At 51.2% G+C, this 20,946-nt stretch overlaps 1 protein-coding gene across 2 annotated transcripts in view; it reads right to left on the bottom strand.

Moving 5' to 3' along the window:
• The window catches only part of ergic3 (ERGIC and golgi 3), an 82,299-nt gene that overhangs the window by 38,345 nt on the left and 23,008 nt on the right, over nt 1-20,946 (bottom strand). The window contains exons 5-7 of one of the 2 annotated variants that reach the window (XM_086005943.1): nt 17,937-18,102; nt 16,538-16,595; nt 14,109-14,123 (exon numbers count right to left, since the gene is read on the bottom strand). In XM_086005943.1, coding sequence (XP_085862069.1) covers nt 14,109-14,123; nt 16,538-16,595; nt 17,937-18,102 — 239 coding nt within the window. The remainder of the gene's footprint in view (nt 1-14,108; nt 14,124-16,537; nt 16,596-17,936; nt 18,103-20,946) is intronic. The other variant, XM_086005944.1, reaches the window with a different exon arrangement.

A 20,946-nucleotide genomic window follows, 5' to 3' on the forward strand; every position in this document is an offset into this window, starting at 1 on the left:
GTACCCACCAGTACTGTACCCCAGTGTTATACAGTGACAGACCTGCACCCACCAGTACTGTACCCCAGTGTTATACTGTGACAGACCTGCACCCACCAGTACTGTACCCGTGTTATACAGTGACAGACCTGTACCCACCAGTACTGTACCCTAGCGTTATAGTGACAGACCTGTACCCACCAGTACTGTACCCCAGTGTTATACAGTGACAGACCTGTACCCACCAGTACTGTACCCCAGTGTTAGTGATAGACCTGTACCCACCAGTACTGTACCCCCGTGTTATACAGTGACAGACCTGTACCCACCAGTACTGTACCCCAGTGTTATACAGTGACAGGACTGTACCCACCAGTACTGTACCCGTTATAGTGACAGACCTGTACCCACCAGTACTGTACCCCCGTGTTATACAGTGACAGACCTGTACCCACCAGTACTGTACCCCAGTGTTATACAGTGACAGACCTGTACCCACCAGTACTGTACCCGTGTTATACAGTGACAGACCTGTACCCACCAGTACTGTACCCGTGTTATAGTGACAGACCTGTACCCACCAGTACTGTACCCCCGTGTTATACAGTGACAGACCTGTACCCACCAGTACTGTACCCCAGCATTATAGTGACAGACCTGTACCCAACAGTACTGTACCCCAGTGTTATACAGTGACAGACCTGTACCCACCAGTACTGTACCCCAGTGTTATACAGTGACAGACCTGCACCCGCCAGTACTGTACCCGTGTTAGTGACAGACCTGTACCCACCAGTACTGTACCCCAGTGTTATACAGTGACAGACCTGTACCCACCAGTACTGTACCCGTAATACAGTGACAGACCTGTACCCACCAGTACTGTCCCCCAGTGTTATACAGGGACTGACCTGTACCCACCAGTACTGTACCCGTAATACAGTGACAGACCTGTACCCACCAGTACTGTCCCCCAGTGTTATACAGAGACTGACCTGTACCCACCAGTACTGTACCCCAGTGTTATACAGGGACAGACCTGCACCCACCAGTACTGTACCCCAGTGGTATACAGTGACAGACCTGTACCCACCAGTACTGTACCCGTGTTATACAGTGACAGACCTGTACCCACCAGTACTGTACCCCAGTGGTATACAGCGACAGACCTGTACCCACCAGTACTGTACCCGTGGTATACAGTGACAGACCTGTACCCACCAGTACTGTACCCGTGTTATAGTGACAGACCTGTACCCACCAGTACTGTACCCCAGTGTTATACAGTGACAGACCTGTACCCACCAGTACTGTACCCCAGTGTTACAGTGACAGACCTGTACCCACCAGTACTGTACCCGTGTTATACAGTGACAGACCTGCACCCGCCAGTACTGTACCCCAGTGTCAGTGACAGACCTGTACCCACCAGTACTGTACCCTAGCGTTATAGTGACAGACCTGTACCCACCAGTACTGTACCCCAGTGTTATACAGTGACAGACCTGTACCCACCAGTACTGTACCCGTAATACAGTGACAGACCTGTACCCACCAGTACTGTCCCCCAGTGTTATACAGGGATTGACCTGTACCCACCAGTACTGTACCCGTAATACAGTGACAGACCTGTACCCACCAGTACCGTACCCCAGTGGTATACAGCGACAGACCTGTACCCACCAGTACTGTACCCCAGTGGTGTACAGTGACAGACCTGTACCCACCAGTACTGTACCCCAGTGTTTAACAGCGACAGACCTGTACCCACCAGTACTGTACCCCAGCGTTCGTGACAGACCTGTACCCACCAGTACTGTACCCGTGTTATAGTGACAGACCTGTACCCACCAGTACTGTACCCGTGTTATACTGTGACAGACCTGCACCCACCAGTACTGTACCCCAGTGTTATACTGTGACAGACCTGCACCCACCAGTACTGTACCCCAGTGTTATACAGTGACAGACCTGTACCCACCAGTACTGTACCCGTGTTATAGTGACAGACCTGTACCCACCAGTACTGTACCCCCGTGTTATACAGTGACAGACCTGTACCCACCAGTACTGTACCCCAGTGTTACAGTGACAGACCTGTACCCACCAGTACTGTACCCGTGTTATCCAGTGACAGACCTGCACCCGCCAGTACTGTACCCCAGTGTTAGTGACAGACCTGTACCCACCAGTACTGTACCCCAGTGTTATACAGTGACAGACCTGTACCCACCAGTACTGTACCCGTGTTATACAGTGACAGACCTGTACCCACCAGTACTGTACCCCAGTGTTATACAGCGACAGACCTGTACCCACCAGTACTGTACCCCAGTGTTATACAGTGACAGACCTGTACCCACCAGTACTGTACCCGCGTTATAGTGACAGACCTGTACCCACCCGTACTGTACCCGTGTTATAGTGACAGACCTGTACCCACCAGTACTGTACCCCAGTGTTAGTGATAGACCTGTACCCACCAGTACTGTACCCCCGTGTTATACAGTGACAGACCTGTACCCACCAGTACTGTACCCCAGTGTTATACAGTGACAGGACTGTACCCACCAGTACTGTACCCGTTATAGTGACAGACCTGTACCCACCAGTACTGTACCCCCGTGTTATACAGTGACAGACCTGCACCCGCCAGTCCTGTACCCCAGTGTTAGTGACAGACCTGTACCCACCAGTACTGTACCCGTAATACAGTGACAGACCTGTACCCACCAGTACTGTCCCCCAGTGTTATACAGGGACTGACCTGTACCCACCAGTACTGTACCCCAGTGTTATACAGTGACAGACCTGTACCCACCAGTACTGTACCCCAGTGTTATACAGGGACAGACCTGTACCCACCAGTACTGTACCCCAGTGTTATACAGTGACAGACCTGTACCCACCAGTACTGTACCCGTGTTATACAGTGACAGACCTGTACCCACCAGTACTGTACCCCAGCGTTAGTGACAGACCTGTACCCACCAGTACTGTACCCCAGTGTTATACAGTGACAGACCTGCACCCACCAGTACTGTACCCCAGTGTTATACAGTGACAGACCTGTACCCACCAGTACTGTACCCCAGTGTTATACAGGGACAGACCTGTACCCACCAGTACTGTACCCCAGTGTTATACAGTGACAGACCTGTACCCACCAGTACTGTACCCGTGTTATACAGTGACAGACCTGTACCCACCAGTACTGTACCCCAGCGTTAGTGACAGACCTGTACCCACCAGTACTGTACCCCAGTGTTATACAGTGACAGACCTGTACCCACCAGTACTGTACCCCAGTGTTAGTGATAGACCTGTACCCACCAGTACTGTACCCCCGTGTTATACAGTGACAGACCTGTACCCACCAGTACTGTACCCCAGTGTTATACAGTGACAGGACTGTACCCACCAGTACTGTACCCGTTATAGTGACAGACCTGTACCCACCAGTACTGTACCCCCGTGTTATACAGTGACAGACCTGTACCCACCAGTACTGTACCCCAGTGTTATACAGTGACAGACCTGTACCCACCAGTACTGTACCCGTGTTATACAGTGACAGACCTGTACCCACCAGTACTGTACCCGTGTTATAGTGACAGACCTGTACCCACCAGTACTGTACCCCCGTGTTATACAGTGACAGACCTGTACCCACCAGTACTGTACCCCAGCATTATAGTGACAGACCTGTACCCAACAGTACTGTACCCCAGTGTTATACAGTGACAGACCTGTACCCACCAGTACTGTACCCCAGTGTTATACAGTGACAGACCTGCACCCGCCAGTACTGTACCCGTGTTAGTGACAGACCTGTACCCACCAGTACTGTACCCCAGTGTTATACAGTGACAGACCTGTACCCACCAGTACTGTACCCGTAATACAGTGACAGACCTGTACCCACCAGTACTGTCCCCCAGTGTTATACAGGGACTGACCTGTACCCACCAGTACTGTACCCGTAATACAGTGACAGACCTGTACCCACCAGTACTGTCCCCCAGTGTTATACAGAGACTGACCTGTACCCACCAGTACTGTACCCCAGTGTTATACAGGGACAGACCTGCACCCACCAGTACTGTACCCCAGTGGTATACAGTGACAGACCTGTACCCACCAGTACTGTACCCGTGTTATACAGTGACAGACCTGTACCCACCAGTACTGTACCCCAGTGGTATACAGCGACAGACCTGTACCCACCAGTACTGTACCCGTGGTATACAGTGACAGACCTGTACCCACCAGTACTGTACCCGTGTTATAGTGACAGACCTGTACCCACCAGTACTGTACCCCAGTGTTATACAGTGACAGACCTGTACCCACCAGTACTGTACCCCAGTGTTACAGTGACAGACCTGTACCCACCAGTACTGTACCCGTGTTATACAGTGACAGACCTGCACCCGCCAGTACTGTACCCCAGTGTCAGTGACAGACCTGTACCCACCAGTACTGTACCCTAGCGTTATAGTGACAGACCTGTACCCACCAGTACTGTACCCCAGTGTTATACAGTGACAGACCTGTACCCACCAGTACTGTACCCGTAATACAGTGACAGACCTGTACCCACCAGTACTGTCCCCCAGTGTTATACAGGGATTGACCTGTACCCACCAGTACTGTACCCGTAATACAGTGACAGACCTGTACCCACCAGTACCGTACCCCAGTGGTATACAGCGACAGACCTGTACCCACCAGTACTGTACCCCAGTGGTGTACAGTGACAGACCTGTACCCACCAGTACTGTACCCCAGTGTTTAACAGCGACAGACCTGTACCCACCAGTACTGTACCCCAGCGTTCGTGACAGACCTGTACCCACCAGTACTGTACCCGTGTTATAGTGACAGACCTGTACCCACCAGTACTGTACCCGTGTTATACTGTGACAGACCTGCACCCACCAGTACTGTACCCCAGTGTTATACTGTGACAGACCTGCACCCACCAGTACTGTACCCCAGTGTTATACAGTGACAGACCTGTACCCACCAGTACTGTACCCGTGTTATAGTGACAGACCTGTACCCACCAGTACTGTACCCCCGTGTTATACAGTGACAGACCTGTACCCACCAGTACTGTACCCCAGTGTTACAGTGACAGACCTGTACCCACCAGTACTGTACCCGTGTTATCCAGTGACAGACCTGCACCCGCCAGTACTGTACCCCAGTGTTAGTGACAGACCTGTACCCACCAGTACTGTACCCCAGTGTTATACAGTGACAGACCTGTACCCACCAGTACTGTACCCGTGTTATACAGTGACAGACCTGTACCCACCAGTACTGTACCCCAGTGTTATACAGCGACAGACCTGTACCCACCAGTACTGTACCCCAGTGTTATACAGTGACAGACCTGTACCCACCAGTACTGTACCCGCGTTATAGTGACAGACCTGTACCCACCCGTACTGTACCCGTGTTATAGTGACAGACCTGTACCCACCAGTACTGTACCCCAGTGTTAGTGATAGACCTGTACCCACCAGTACTGTACCCCCGTGTTATACAGTGACAGACCTGTACCCACCAGTACTGTACCCCAGTGTTATACAGTGACAGGACTGTACCCACCAGTACTGTACCCGTTATAGTGACAGACCTGTACCCACCAGTACTGTACCCCCGTGTTATACAGTGACAGACCTGCACCCGCCAGTCCTGTACCCCAGTGTTAGTGACAGACCTGTACCCACCAGTACTGTACCCGTAATACAGTGACAGACCTGTACCCACCAGTACTGTCCCCCAGTGTTATACAGGGACTGACCTGTACCCACCAGTACTGTACCCCAGTGTTATACAGTGACAGACCTGTACCCACCAGTACTGTACCCCAGTGTTATACAGGGACAGACCTGTACCCACCAGTACTGTACCCCAGTGTTATACAGTGACAGACCTGTACCCACCAGTACTGTACCCGTGTTATACAGTGACAGACCTGTACCCACCAGTACTGTACCCCAGCGTTAGTGACAGACCTGTACCCACCAGTACTGTACCCCAGTGTTATACAGTGACAGACCTGCACCCACCAGTACTGTACCCCATTGTTATACTGTGACAGACCTGCACCCACCAGTACTGTACCCGTGTTATACAGTGACAGACCTGTACCCACCAGTACTGTACCCGCGTTATAGTGACAGACCTGTACCCACCCGTACTGTACCCGTGTTATAGAGACAGACCTGTACCCACCAGTACTGTACCCGTGTTAGTGATAGACCTGTACCCACCAGTACTGTACCCCCGTGTTATACAGTGACAGACCTGTACCCACCAGTACTGTACCCCAGTGTTATAGTGACAGGACTGTACCCACCAGTACTGTACCCGTTATAGTGACAGACCTGTACCCACCAGTACTGTACCCCCGTGTTATACAGTGACAGACCTGCACCCGCCAGTCCTGTACCCCAGTGTTAGTGACAGACCTGTACCCACCAGTACTGTACCCGTAATACAGTGACAGACCTGTACCCACCAGTACTGTCCCCCAGTGTTATACAGGGACTGACCTGTACCCACCAGTACTGTACCCCAGTGTTATACAGTGACAGACCTGTACCCACCAGTACTGTCCCCCAGTGTTATACAGGGACTGACCTGTACCCACCAGTACTGTACCCCAGTGTTATACAGGGACAGACCTGTACCCACCAGTACTGTACCCCAGTGTTATACAGTGACAGACCTGTACCCACCAGTACTGTACCCGTGTTATACAGTGACAGACCTGTACCCACCAGTACTGTACCCCAGCGTTAGTGACAGACCTGTACCCACCAGTACTGTACCCCAGTGTTATACAGTGACAGACCTGCACCCACCAGTACTGTACCCCAGTGTTATACTGTGACAGACCTGCACCCACCAGTACTGTACCCGTGTTATACAGTGACAGACCTGTACCCACCAGTACTGTACCCTAGCGTTATAGTGACAGACCTGTACCCACCAGTACTGTACCCCAGTGTTATACAGTGACAGACCTGTACCCACCAGTACTGTACCCCAGTGTTAGTGATAGACCTGTACCCACCAGTACTGTACCCCCGTGTTATACAGTGACAGACCTGTACCCACCAGTACTGTACCCCAGTGTTATACAGTGACAGGACTGTACCCACCAGTACTGTACCCGTTATAGTGACAGACCTGTACCCACCAGTACTGTACCCCCGTGTTATACAGTGACAGACCTGTACCCACCAGTACTGTACCCCAGTGTTATACAGTGACAGACCTGTACCCACCAGTACTGTACCCGTGTTATACAGTGACAGACCTGTACCCACCAGTACTGTACCCGTGTTATAGTGACAGACCTGTACCCACCAGTACTGTACCCCCGTGTTATACAGTGACAGACCTGTACCCACCAGTACTGTACCCCAGCATTATAGTGACAGACCTGTACCCAACAGTACTGTACCCCAGTGTTATACAGTGACAGACCTGTACCCACCAGTACTGTACCCCAGTGTTATACAGTGACAGACCTGCACCCGCCAGTACTGTACCCGTGTTAGTGACAGACCTGTACCCACCAGTACTGTACCCCAGTGTTATACAGTGACAGACCTGTACCCACCAGTACTGTACCCGTAATACAGTGACAGACCTGTACCCACCAGTACTGTCCCCCAGTGTTATACAGGGACTGACCTGTACCCACCAGTACTGTACCCGTAATACAGTGACAGACCTGTACCCACCAGTACTGTCCCCCAGTGTTATACAGAGACTGACCTGTACCCACCAGTACTGTACCCCAGTGTTATACAGGGACAGACCTGCACCCACCAGTACTGTACCCCAGTGGTATACAGTGACAGACCTGTACCCACCAGTACTGTACCCGTGTTATACAGTGACAGACCTGTACCCACCAGTACTGTACCCCAGTGGTATACAGCGACAGACCTGTACCCACCAGTACTGTACCCGTGGTATACAGTGACAGACCTGTACCCACCAGTACTGTACCCGTGTTATAGTGACAGACCTGTACCCACCAGTACTGTACCCCAGTGTTATACAGTGACAGACCTGTACCCACCAGTACTGTACCCCAGTGTTACAGTGACAGACCTGTACCCACCAGTACTGTACCCGTGTTATACAGTGACAGACCTGCACCCGCCAGTACTGTACCCCAGTGTCAGTGACAGACCTGTACCCACCAGTACTGTACCCTAGCGTTATAGTGACAGACCTGTACCCACCAGTACTGTACCCCAGTGTTATACAGTGACAGACCTGTACCCACCAGTACTGTACCCGTAATACAGTGACAGACCTGTACCCACCAGTACTGTCCCCCAGTGTTATACAGGGATTGACCTGTACCCACCAGTACTGTACCCGTAATACAGTGACAGACCTGTACCCACCAGTACCGTACCCCAGTGGTATACAGCGACAGACCTGTACCCACCAGTACTGTACCCCAGTGGTGTACAGTGACAGACCTGTACCCACCAGTACTGTACCCCAGTGTTTAACAGCGACAGACCTGTACCCACCAGTACTGTACCCCAGCGTTCGTGACAGACCTGTACCCACCAGTACTGTACCCGTGTTATAGTGACAGACCTGTACCCACCAGTACTGTACCCGTGTTATACTGTGACAGACCTGCACCCACCAGTACTGTACCCCAGTGTTATACTGTGACAGACCTGCACCCACCAGTACTGTACCCCAGTGTTATACAGTGACAGACCTGTACCCACCAGTACTGTACCCGTGTTATAGTGACAGACCTGTACCCACCAGTACTGTACCCCCGTGTTATACAGTGACAGACCTGTACCCACCAGTACTGTACCCCAGTGTTACAGTGACAGACCTGTACCCACCAGTACTGTACCCGTGTTATCCAGTGACAGACCTGCACCCGCCAGTACTGTACCCCAGTGTTAGTGACAGACCTGTACCCACCAGTACTGTACCCCAGTGTTATACAGTGACAGACCTGTACCCACCAGTACTGTACCCGTGTTATACAGTGACAGACCTGTACCCACCAGTACTGTACCCCAGTGTTATACAGCGACAGACCTGTACCCACCAGTACTGTACCCCAGTGTTATACAGTGACAGACCTGTACCCACCAGTACTGTACCCGCGTTATAGTGACAGACCTGTACCCACCCGTACTGTACCCGTGTTATAGTGACAGACCTGTACCCACCAGTACTGTACCCCAGTGTTAGTGATAGACCTGTACCCACCAGTACTGTACCCCCGTGTTATACAGTGACAGACCTGTACCCACCAGTACTGTACCCCAGTGTTATACAGTGACAGGACTGTACCCACCAGTACTGTACCCGTTATAGTGACAGACCTGTACCCACCAGTACTGTACCCCCGTGTTATACAGTGACAGACCTGCACCCGCCAGTCCTGTACCCCAGTGTTAGTGACAGACCTGTACCCACCAGTACTGTACCCGTAATACAGTGACAGACCTGTACCCACCAGTACTGTCCCCCAGTGTTATACAGGGACTGACCTGTACCCACCAGTACTGTACCCCAGTGTTATACAGTGACAGACCTGTACCCACCAGTACTGTCCCCCAGTGTTATACAGGGACTGACCTGTACCCACCAGTACTGTACCCCAGTGTTATACAGGGACAGACCTGTACCCACCAGTACTGTACCCCAGTGTTATACAGTGACAGACCTGTACCCACCAGTACTGTACCCGTGTTATACAGTGACAGACCTGTACCCACCAGTACTGTACCCCAGCGTTAGTGACAGACCTGTACCCACCAGTACTGTACCCCAGTGTTATACAGTGACAGACCTGCACCCACCAGTACTGTACCCCATTGTTATACTGTGACAGACCTGCACCCACCAGTACTGTACCCGTGTTATACAGTGACAGACCTGTACCCACCAGTACTGTACCCGCGTTATAGTGACAGACCTGTACCCACCCGTACTGTACCCGTGTTATAGAGACAGACCTGTACCCACCAGTACTGTACCCGTGTTAGTGATAGACCTGTACCCACCAGTACTGTACCCCCGTGTTATACAGTGACAGACCTGTACCCACCAGTACTGTACCCCAGTGTTATAGTGACAGGACTGTACCCACCAGTACTGTACCCGTTATAGTGACAGACCTGTACCCACCAGTACTGTACCCCCGTGTTATACAGTGACAGACCTGCACCCGCCAGTCCTGTACCCCAGTGTTAGTGACAGACCTGTACCCACCAGTACTGTACCCGTAATACAGTGACAGACCTGTACCCACCAGTACTGTCCCCCAGTGTTATACAGGGACTGACCTGTACCCACCAGTACTGTACCCCAGTGTTATACAGTGACAGACCTGTACCCACCAGTACTGTCCCCCAGTGTTATACAGGGACTGACCTGTACCCACCAGTACTGTACCCCAGCGTTAGTGACAGACCTGTACCCACCAGTACTGTACCCCAGTGTTATACAGTGACAGACCTGCACCCACCAGTACTGTACCCCAGTGTTATACTGCGACAGACTTGCACCCACCAGTACTGTACCCGTGTTATACAGTGACAGACCTGTACCCACCAGTACTGTACCCCAGTGGTATACAGCGACAGACCTGTACCCACCAGTACTGTACCCCAGTGTTATACAGCGACAGACCTGTACCCACCAGTACTGTACCCCAGCGTTAGTGACAGACCTGTACCCACCAGTGCTGTACCCGTTATAGTGACAGACCTGTACCCACCAGTACTGTACCCGTGTTATACAGTGACAGACCTGTACCCACCAGTACTGTACCAGTGTTATACAGCGACAGACCTGTACCCACCAGTACTGTACCCCAGTGTTATACAGTGACAGACCTGTACCCACCAGTACTGTACCCCAGTGTTATACAGTGACAGACCTGTACCCACCAGTACTGTACCCCAGTGTTAGTGACAGACCTGTACCCACCAGTACTCTACCCCAGTGTTATACAGTGACAGACCTGTACCCACCAGTACTGTACCCCAGTGTTAGTGACAGACCTGTACCCACCAGTACTGTACCCCAGTGTTATAGTGACAGACCTGTACCCACCAGTACTGTACCCGTGTTATACAGTGACAGACCTGTACCCACCAGTACTGTACCCGTTATAGTGACAGACCTGTACCCACCAGTACTGTACCCCCGTGTTATACAGTGACAGACCTGTACCCACTAGTACTGTACCCCAGTGTTACAGTGACAGACCTGTACCCACCAGTACTGTACCCCAGTGTTATACAGTGACAGACCTGCACCCGCCAGTACTGTACCCGTGTTATACAGGGACTGACCTGTACCCACCAGTACTGTACCCATAATACAGTGACAGACCTGTACCCACCAGTACTGTCCCCCAGTGTTATACAGGGACTGACCTGTACCCACCAGTACTGTACCCATAATACAGTGACAGACCTGTACCCACCAGTACTGTCCCCCAGTGTTATACAGGGACTGACCTGTACCCACCAGTACTGTACCCATAATACAGTGACAGACCTGTACCCACCAGTACTGTCCCCCAGTGTTATACAGGGACTGACCTGTACCCACCAGTACTGTACCCCAGTGGTATACAGTGACAGACCTGTACCCACCAGTACTGTACCCGTGTTATACAGTGACAGACCTGTACCCACCAGTACTGTACCCCAGCGTTAGTGACAGACCTGTACCCACCAGTACTGTACCCGTGTTATAGTGACAGACCTGTACCCACCAGTACTGTACCCCAGTGTTATACAGTGACAGACCTGCACCCACCAGTGCTGTACCCCAGTGTTATACAGTGACAGACCTGTACCCACCAGTACTGTACCCCAGTGGTATACAGCGACAGACCTGTACCCACCAGTACTGTACCCCAGTGGTATACAGTGACAGACCTGTACCCACCAGTACTGTACCCCAGTGTTATACAGCGACAGACCTGTACCCACCAGTACTGTACCCCAGCGTTCATGACAGACCTGTACCCACCAGTACTGTACCCGTGTTATACAGTGACAGACCTGCACCCACCAGTACTGCACCCCAGTGTTATACAGTGACAGACCTGCACCCACCAGTACTGTACCCCAGTGTTATACTGTGACAGACCTGCACCCACCAGTACTGTACCCCAGTGTTATACTGTGACAGACCTGCACCCACCAGTACTGTACCCCAGCGTTAGTGACAGACCTGTACCCACCAGTACTGTACCCGTTATAGTGACAGACCTGTACCCACCAGTACTGTACCCGTGTTATACTGTGACAGACCTGCACCCACCAGTACTGTACCCCAGTGTTATACAGTGACAGACCTGTACCCACCAGTACTGTACCCGTGTTATACTGTGACAGACCTGCACCCACCAGTACTGTACCCCAGTGTTATACAGTGACAGACCTGTACCCACCAGTACTGTACCCCAGTGTTATACTGTGACAGACCTGCACCCACCAGTACTGTACCCCAGTGTTATACTGTGACAGACCTGCACCCACCAGTACTGTACCCCAGTGTTATACTGTGACAGACCTGCACCCACCAGTACTGTACCCCAGTGGTATACAGCGACAGACCTGTACCCACCAGTACTGTACCCCAGTGTTATACAGCGACAGACCTGTACCCACCAGTACTGTACCCCAGTGGTATACAGTGACAGACCTGTACCCACCAGTACTGTACCCCAGTGGTATACAGTGACAGACCTGTACCCACCAGTACTGTACCCCAGTGTTATACAGCGACAGACTTGTACCCACCAGTACTGTACCCCAGTGGTATACAGCGACAGACCTGTACCCACCAGTACTGTACCCCAGTGTTATACAGTGACAGACCTGCAGCCACCAGTACTGTACCCCAGTGTTATACAGTGACAGACCTGCACCCACCAGTACTGTACCCCAGTGTTATACAGTGACAGACCTGCACCCACCAGTACTGTACCCCAGTGTTATACAGTGACAGACCTGCACCCACCAGTACTGTACCCCAGTGTTACACAGTGACAGACCTGCACCCACCAGTGCTGTACCCCAGTGTTATACAGCGACAGACCTGTACCCACCAGTACTGTACCCCAGTGGTATACAGTGACAGACCTGCACCCACCAGTACTGTACCCCAGTGTTATACAGCGACAGACCTGTACCCACCAGTACTGTACCCCAGTGGTATACAGTGACAGACCTGTACCCACCGGTACTGTACCCCAGTGGTATACAGCGACAGACCTGTACCCACCAGTACTGTACCCCAGTGTTATACAGTGACAGACCTGTACCCACCAGTACTGTACCCCAGTGTTATACAGTGACAGACCTGTACCCACCAGTACTGTACCCCAGTGTTATACAGTGACAGACCTGTACCCACCAGTACTGTACCCCAGTGGTATAGTGACAGACCTGTACCCACCAGTACTGTACCCCAGTGTTGCACAGTGACAGACCTGTACCCACCAGTACTGTACCCCAGTGTTGCACAGTGACAGACCTGTACCCACCAGTACTGTACCCCAGTGTTATACAGTGACAGACCTGTACCCACCAGTACTGTACCCCAGTGTTATACAGTGACAGACCTGTACCCACCAGTACTGTACCCCAGTGGTATACAGTGACAGACCTGTACCCACCAGTACTGTACCCCAGTGGTATACAGTGACAGACCTGTACCCACCAGTACTGTACCCCAGTGTTATAGTGACAGACCTGTACCCACCAGTGTTTCTTCTCTCTCCAGACACAACTCAGGTTTGGAGAGTAGAATCACTAACTGAACTGCTTGAGATTCTCTGGTCTGTGGCATTGAATGAAAATTCACCCAGCCACCCACTGTGTTTGCTGAATTCCCATCACACTCTACATATTCATGCAACATCACCCCGGTTGTACAAAGCACATGCTGGAACTAGACAGAGCAAAGGGGCTTTAGGGAAAGAGTGTTCTACAGGCATTCCAGCAAATGAGGTTTCACTAGATTAGAGAACTATTAAAGGCAGGTGAATTGAAGAGAATCGAGAATTAGTCACTTACTCTCAACAGCGTGTACTGCAAGGAAGAAAAGAAACAATTTTTAAAAGGTAGAGAAGCATCATAGGGCAAACACACCGAAAACCCGACTAAATCCTGGAGAATGAAAATGATGTCACACAGGTATAAGAGTACTGGGAAACAGAGCTTGGAGCTATTTGCTAAGCCCACATTTAATATGCATCACAAATAAGGCCATCTCTGATCACTTCCTTGTATCGCTCTCCACCCACATCCCCCTTCCCAACCCCACTTCCGTCTGCATCTGCCCCTGGAAAAAACACTTCCCCCACAAGTCACTTTCAAAGTCCCAACTGCCCAGCCTTTGGCCCTCCATTTTACACAATACTTCTGCAGCTGTCAATCTGCTCAATCTCACCCTCACCTCCATTGATGCCACTGTCCCCAGTAAAACCATTACGCTCTCTCACCCTGGCCGTTCCCCCTAGTACGGCCCTCATCTCCACCCTCTTAAGTCCAAGGGACGCAGACTTGAATGTTTATGGTGGACAACTGGTTTAGCCATTCATCGCCAGATCTGGCTGGACCACATAAAGCACTATCGGGTCCCGCTCTCCTCCGCCAAAACTGCTCACTATTCCGGGAACATCCTGGGATGCAAAGATAATGCCCAGCTTCTCTTCTCCACTACAAACCATCTTCTTAAATCCCTCTCCCGTCTCCTCCACCTCACCTCCAACAAGTGCAAGGAGCTCATGGACTACTTTGGCACTAAGATAGAGACCATCCGATCAGCTGCCTCTGCCCCTTCCCCTAGCTCGACGAGCCAAGATTCCCCCTTGAACTCACATCTTTCTCCAGTTTCTCTCTGATCTCCCCTCATGAACTCTCTGAGCTCATCTTGTCCACGAGACCCACTTCCTGCTCCCTCAACCCCATTCCCACCAAACTGCTGACCACCCAACTTCCTTTTCTGGCTCCCATGTTAGCTGACATTGTTAACGGTTCTCTTTCCTCAGGTACTGTCCCCCTCTCCCTCAAATCTGCCGTCATCACCCCTCTCCTCAAAAAACAACCCTTGTCCCCTCCATCATTGCAAACTACCGCCCCATCCCCAACCTCCCTTTTCTCTCCAAAGTTCTTGAACATGTTGTCGCCTCCCAAATCTGTGCCCATCTTTCCTGAAACTCCGTGTTTGAATCCCTCCAATCAAGTTTCTGCCCCATCACAGCACTGAAAAGGCCCTTATCAAAGTCACAAGTGACATCCTCTGTGACTGTGACCATGGTAAACTATCCCTCCTCATCCTTCTTGACTTGTCTGCAGCCTTTGACACGGTTGACCACTCCATCCTCCTCCAACGCCTCTCCACCGTCGTCCAGCTGGGTGGGACTGCACTCGCCTGGTTCCATTCTTATCTATCTAATCGTAGCCAGAGAATCACCTGCAACGGCTTCTCTTCCTGCTCCCACATCGTTACCTCTGGTGTCCCCCAGGGATCTATCCTTGGTCCCCTCCTATTTCTCATCTACATGTTGCCCCTTGGCGACACCATCCGAAAACACAGCGTCAGTTTCCACATGTACGCTGACGACACCCAGCTCGACCTCACTCGACCCCTCCACTGTCTCAGATTTGTCAACCTGCTTGTCCGACATCCAGTTCTGGATGAGATAAAATTTCCTAATTAAATATTGGGGAGACCAAAGCCATTGTCTTCGGTCCCCGCCACCGACTCCATCCCCCACCCTGGCCACTGTCTCAGACTGTTTGCAACCTCAGTGTCCTGTCTGATGCTGAGCTGAGCTTCCCACCCATATCCTCTCCATCACGAAGACCGCCTACTTCCACCTCCATAACATCACCCAACTCTGCCCCTGAAACCCTCATCCATGACTTTGTTACTTCTAGACTTGAGCTCATCCAATCGCTGCTATCCGTATTCCAACTCTCACAAAGTCCTGTTCACCCATCACCCCTTTTAAAATTCTGTCTTCAAATCCCTCCACGGCCCCACCCCTCCCTATCTCTGTAACCTCCTCCAGCCCCACGACCTTCTGAGATCTCTGCACTCCTCCAATTCTGGCCTCTTGCGCATCCCTGATTTTAATCGCCCCACCATTGGTGGCCGTGCCTTCAGCTGCTGAGGCCCTAAGCTCTGGAATTCCCTCCCTAAACCTCTCCACGTGTCTCTCCTCTTTCAAGACCCTCCATAAAACCCACCTCTTTGAACAAGCTTTTCGTCACCGTCCTAATATCTGCTTCTTTGGCTCAGTGTTAATTTTCTTCTATTACCATGTTGTGAAGCACCGTGGGACATTTTCCTACGCTAAAGGCACAATATAAATGCCAGTTGTTGTACCTTCCTTGAACAATTCGCCAAAATCTGCTGCAGGCACGTCCACCCATCCACCAACACCCCCTCGCCCCTCAACAAACAAACTTGGGGAGAATTCGGTGCTTCCTCTTACCATGGACATGTGACTGCTGAAAACTTTTCCCCGGAGCAAAATGGAAATTCCCAGCCACCTGATCAACAAGAAGTGAAAAGATAGGAGTCAGTAAAAAAAAAAAACGACATCTAACCGCAGACACACCACAATCACCATCCCCGGTAACCGACATCTAACCACAGACACACCACAATCACCATCCCCGGTAACCGACATCTAACCGCAGACACACCACAATCACCATCCCCGGTAACCGACATCTAACCGCAGACACACCACAATCACCATCCCCGGTAACCGACATCTAACCGCAGACACACCACAATCACCATCCCCGGTAACCGACATCTAACCGCAGACACACCACAATCACCATCACCGGTAACCGACATCTAACCGCAGACACACCACAATCACCATCCCCGGTAACCGACATCTAACCGCAGACACACCACAATCACCATCCCCGGTAACCGACATCTAACCGCAGACACACCACAATCACCATCCCCGGTAACCGACATCTAACCGCAGACACACCACAATCACCATCCCCGGTAACCGACATCTAACCGCAGACACACCACAATCACCATCCCCGGTAACCGACATCTAACCGCAGACACACCACAATCACCATCCCCGGTAACCGACATCTAACCGCAGACACACCACAATCACCATCCCCGGTAACCGACATCTAACCGCAGACACACCACAATCACCATCCCCGGTAACCGACATCTAACCTCAGACACACCACAATCACCATCCCCGGTAACCGACATCTAACCGCAGACACACCACAATCACCATCCCCGGTAACCGACATCTAACCGCAGACACACCACAATCACCATCCCCGGTAACCGACATCTAACCGCAGACACACCACAATCACCAATCCCGGTAACCGACATCTAACCGCAGACACACCACAATCACCATCCCCGGTAACCGACATCTAACCGCAGACACACCACAATCACCATCCCCGGTAACCGACATCTAACCGCAGACACACCACAATCACCAATCCCGGTAACCGACATCTAACCGCAGACACACCACAATCACCAATCCCGGTAACCGACATCTAACCGCAGACACACCACAATCACCATCCCCGGTAACCGACATCTAACCACAGACACACCACAATCACCATCCCCGGTAACCGACATCTAACCACAGACACACCACAATCACCATCCCCGGTAACCGACATTAACCACAGACACACCACAATCACCATCCCCGGTAACCAATATCGAATCACAGACATACCACAATCACCATCCCCGGTAACGGACATCTAACCACAGACACACCACAATCACCATCCCCGGTAACCGACATCTAACCACAGACACACCACAATCACCATCCCCGGTAACTGATATCGAACCACACTGACCTTGTTGACCTCCAGGAATCCGTAGACCTGGCAGCCCTCATTCTTCTGCTCCTGCAGTTTCTGGGTGAATCCTTCCCTCATGCACTGCTCAATGGTGTCTGCATTTTTGAACGCCCAGCCTTTCCGCCTGTAGGCTTCACGCACATCAGCACACGTGTTACAGCACCTGCACGGACCAATCAGGAGTGTTACAGCACCTGCACGGACCAATCACGAGTGTTACAGCACCTGCACGGACCAATCAGGAGTGTTACAGCACCTGCACGGACCAATCAGGAGTGTTACAGCACCTGCACGGACCAATCAGGAGTGTTACAGCACCTGCACGGACCAATCAGGGGTGTTACAGCACCTGCACGGACCAATCAGGAGTGTTACAGCACCTGCACGGACCAATCAGGGGTGTTACAGCACCTGCACGGACCAATCAGGGGTGTTACAGCACCTGCACGGACCAATCAGGGGTGTTACTGTGCAGGAAAGTATAAACATGCTTGAAACGACACACGGACTCTCTGCACACGGGACAGTATCTGCAGATCAGCAGTTATCAGTTGAAAAGGAGTAATTTATCCCTCCAATTCCCTCCCCTCCGAGCACACTCTGGAACCTCATCCGAAGGGTCCTTTTGCATCTGTCCTCACTAAAATAGTAACAGAGGGTTGATGAGGGTACTGCAGTAGATGTTGTATATATGGACGTTCAAAAGGCATTTGATAAAGTGCCACATAACAGACTTGCTCAGAAAATAGAAGCACATGGATTAAAGGGACGGTGTAACTTGGGTATGTAATTGGCTAAGGGATAGGAGACAGAGAGTAATGGTGAATGGATGTTTTTCTGACTGGAGAGAAGTATTCAGTGGGGGCCCCCAGGGATCAGTATTAGGACCATTGCTTTTCTTGTTGTATCTAATGGCCTGGACTTGAACATAGGGAGTACAATTTTGAAGTTTGCGGATGATACAAAACTTGGCAACGTAGTAAATAGTGAGTGTAGTGTATGTACTTTGCAGAAGGAACTATATTCTGCAGCCCCTGTATACTGCAGTACCAGTAGTGACCACCCCTGTATATAAGCCTGTGTAGTAACTTTTGCATAGTTAGTTCCAGTTTGTCTCCACTCAGTAAAGACCTGTTATAACCAACTCCTGCAGTCCGTGTCTCAATTACACACGGACATAATACTATTCTGAGGTAGATGCAATTGGTACTTCGGTTTCATCACCGGGTGTATCGGATCGTGGTGTGGAATTGACGTTTTCCAGTGACTCTAGAATCTGGTCAGCATGGCGTCTTACAATGCTCTCTCCAACGTCCACAGTATACATTAGAGGTCCTTGCCGTGTACAGATCGTTCCTGGCTGCCATTTCTCTTCTATTTTTATCGAGGCGGTTACGCCTTTAAGAGTTCCCGGTTCTTGTTGAAATACCTCTTTGGCGTTAGCTAAGATTTTTGACAATCGTCCAGGTGTGACGTCGTCATCCTTTTTACCAGCCACCGTCAGTGCCTGAATGGAGTGCCAGTCTAAACTTATCTTTCTGATCCATTCACGTCCCAATAACGGTGGTCCACCATCTTGCAGTATGTACAGATACAATTTCTGTATTTCCTTGCCGTTGTATTCGACAGGCACCCTTATTTTCCCTCTGGGGTATACGTTTTGCCCCGTATACGTCTTCAAGACAATGGATGTCTCTTTCAAGGGTATGTGTGAGAATAGCCGCTCGTAGTCTCGTCGATTCATGACGGTCAGGGCTGATCCTGTATCCAATTCCATTTTGACTTGGGACCCTGCTATCGTGAGGGTGACCCAAATGGTTCGGTGATCCTCTTTTGCGATTACGTTGTGAAGTTTGAGACAGCTTAGTCTCCTGTTCCCGGATTCACTATCGCTCATCTGGTCTTCGGAACTACTGTCCGTCATCTTTTGTACTTTCCTGTACTGTTCCTTAGTAGCCTTTTTGTTGTCGTTAGTCTTCTTCCCAGACCTGCAAACTCGTGCAATGTGTCCCATCTTTCCACATTGCCTGCATATTTTGTCCTTGGACCAGCAGTCCTTCTGGTCATGGGTTGTTCTGCCGCAGCGATAACATTTTTCAAATCCCCGTGTCATTTCGTGGGTGCCGTATTCCTGTGGCTTTTGCTGTATTTCTGCAGCTCCCCTTGCTGCTGCTTCGTATGATACTGCCACGCTGAAAGCCTTATCTAGCGTCAGCTCTTTCTCTGAGAGTAACCTCTTCTGGGTTCCTTCACTCAGGAGTCCACAGACAAATTTGTCCCGTAGGGTATCTGCCAGTCCTGCTCCGAACTGGCAGTGCTTTGATAGCTTGCGTAGTTCCGTAAGGTAATCAGCATTGCTCTCATCTTTATGCTGATTTCTCCTGTGGAATTTAAATCTTTCTGCTATCAGCAGCGGTATAGGATTTAGGTGTTCCTGTAGGATATCAACAATTTCGTTAAAACTCTTCGCCATCGGTTTGGCTGGAGTAATCAGGTTCCGCAATAGGCCGTACGTTCTTGTGCCCATTAAGTTTAGTAGTACCGATGCCTTTTTCTCATCGGCTACTTCGTTTGCCTCGCAATATACTTCGACTCTTTCCACATACGTGATCCAGTCTTCTATTGCATTATCGAAGGCAGTGATATTGCCAGTCTTCGGCATCTTGGAAATCTAAGATGGCGCCTCCCGCGCTTTGCCTTCTTCCCCGATTTAACAAAATGGCGCCTCCCACGCTTTCCGTCTTCCCTGCTGCTGCTAGCGCTGTTGCTGGCGTTTTATGCCTTGATGGCGATGCCCTATGGTCTTCGCGCACTTCCCCCCGCGCTGCTAACGCCGCTCTCCGCGGTTCCCGTGGCAAACTGCAGCTCCTCGCGGCTTTCTGCGCTTCTAATTTCTTTTATTTCCCCGTCGTCGGAGCAACCCTGCGGGACACTTTCCTCCCTCTTCTCGGGTCTGTACGCTGCCCGTCTTCGTAGCACCGGCCGCGCCCTGTGTGCTCCACCCTCG

The sequence above is a fragment of the Somniosus microcephalus genome, chromosome 13, assembly GCF_052327205.1.
Source record: "Somniosus microcephalus isolate GS21.2 chromosome 13, FLI_Smic_1.0, whole genome shotgun sequence".
NCBI classification, from domain to species: domain Eukaryota; kingdom Metazoa; phylum Chordata; class Chondrichthyes; order Squaliformes; family Somniosidae; genus Somniosus; species Somniosus microcephalus.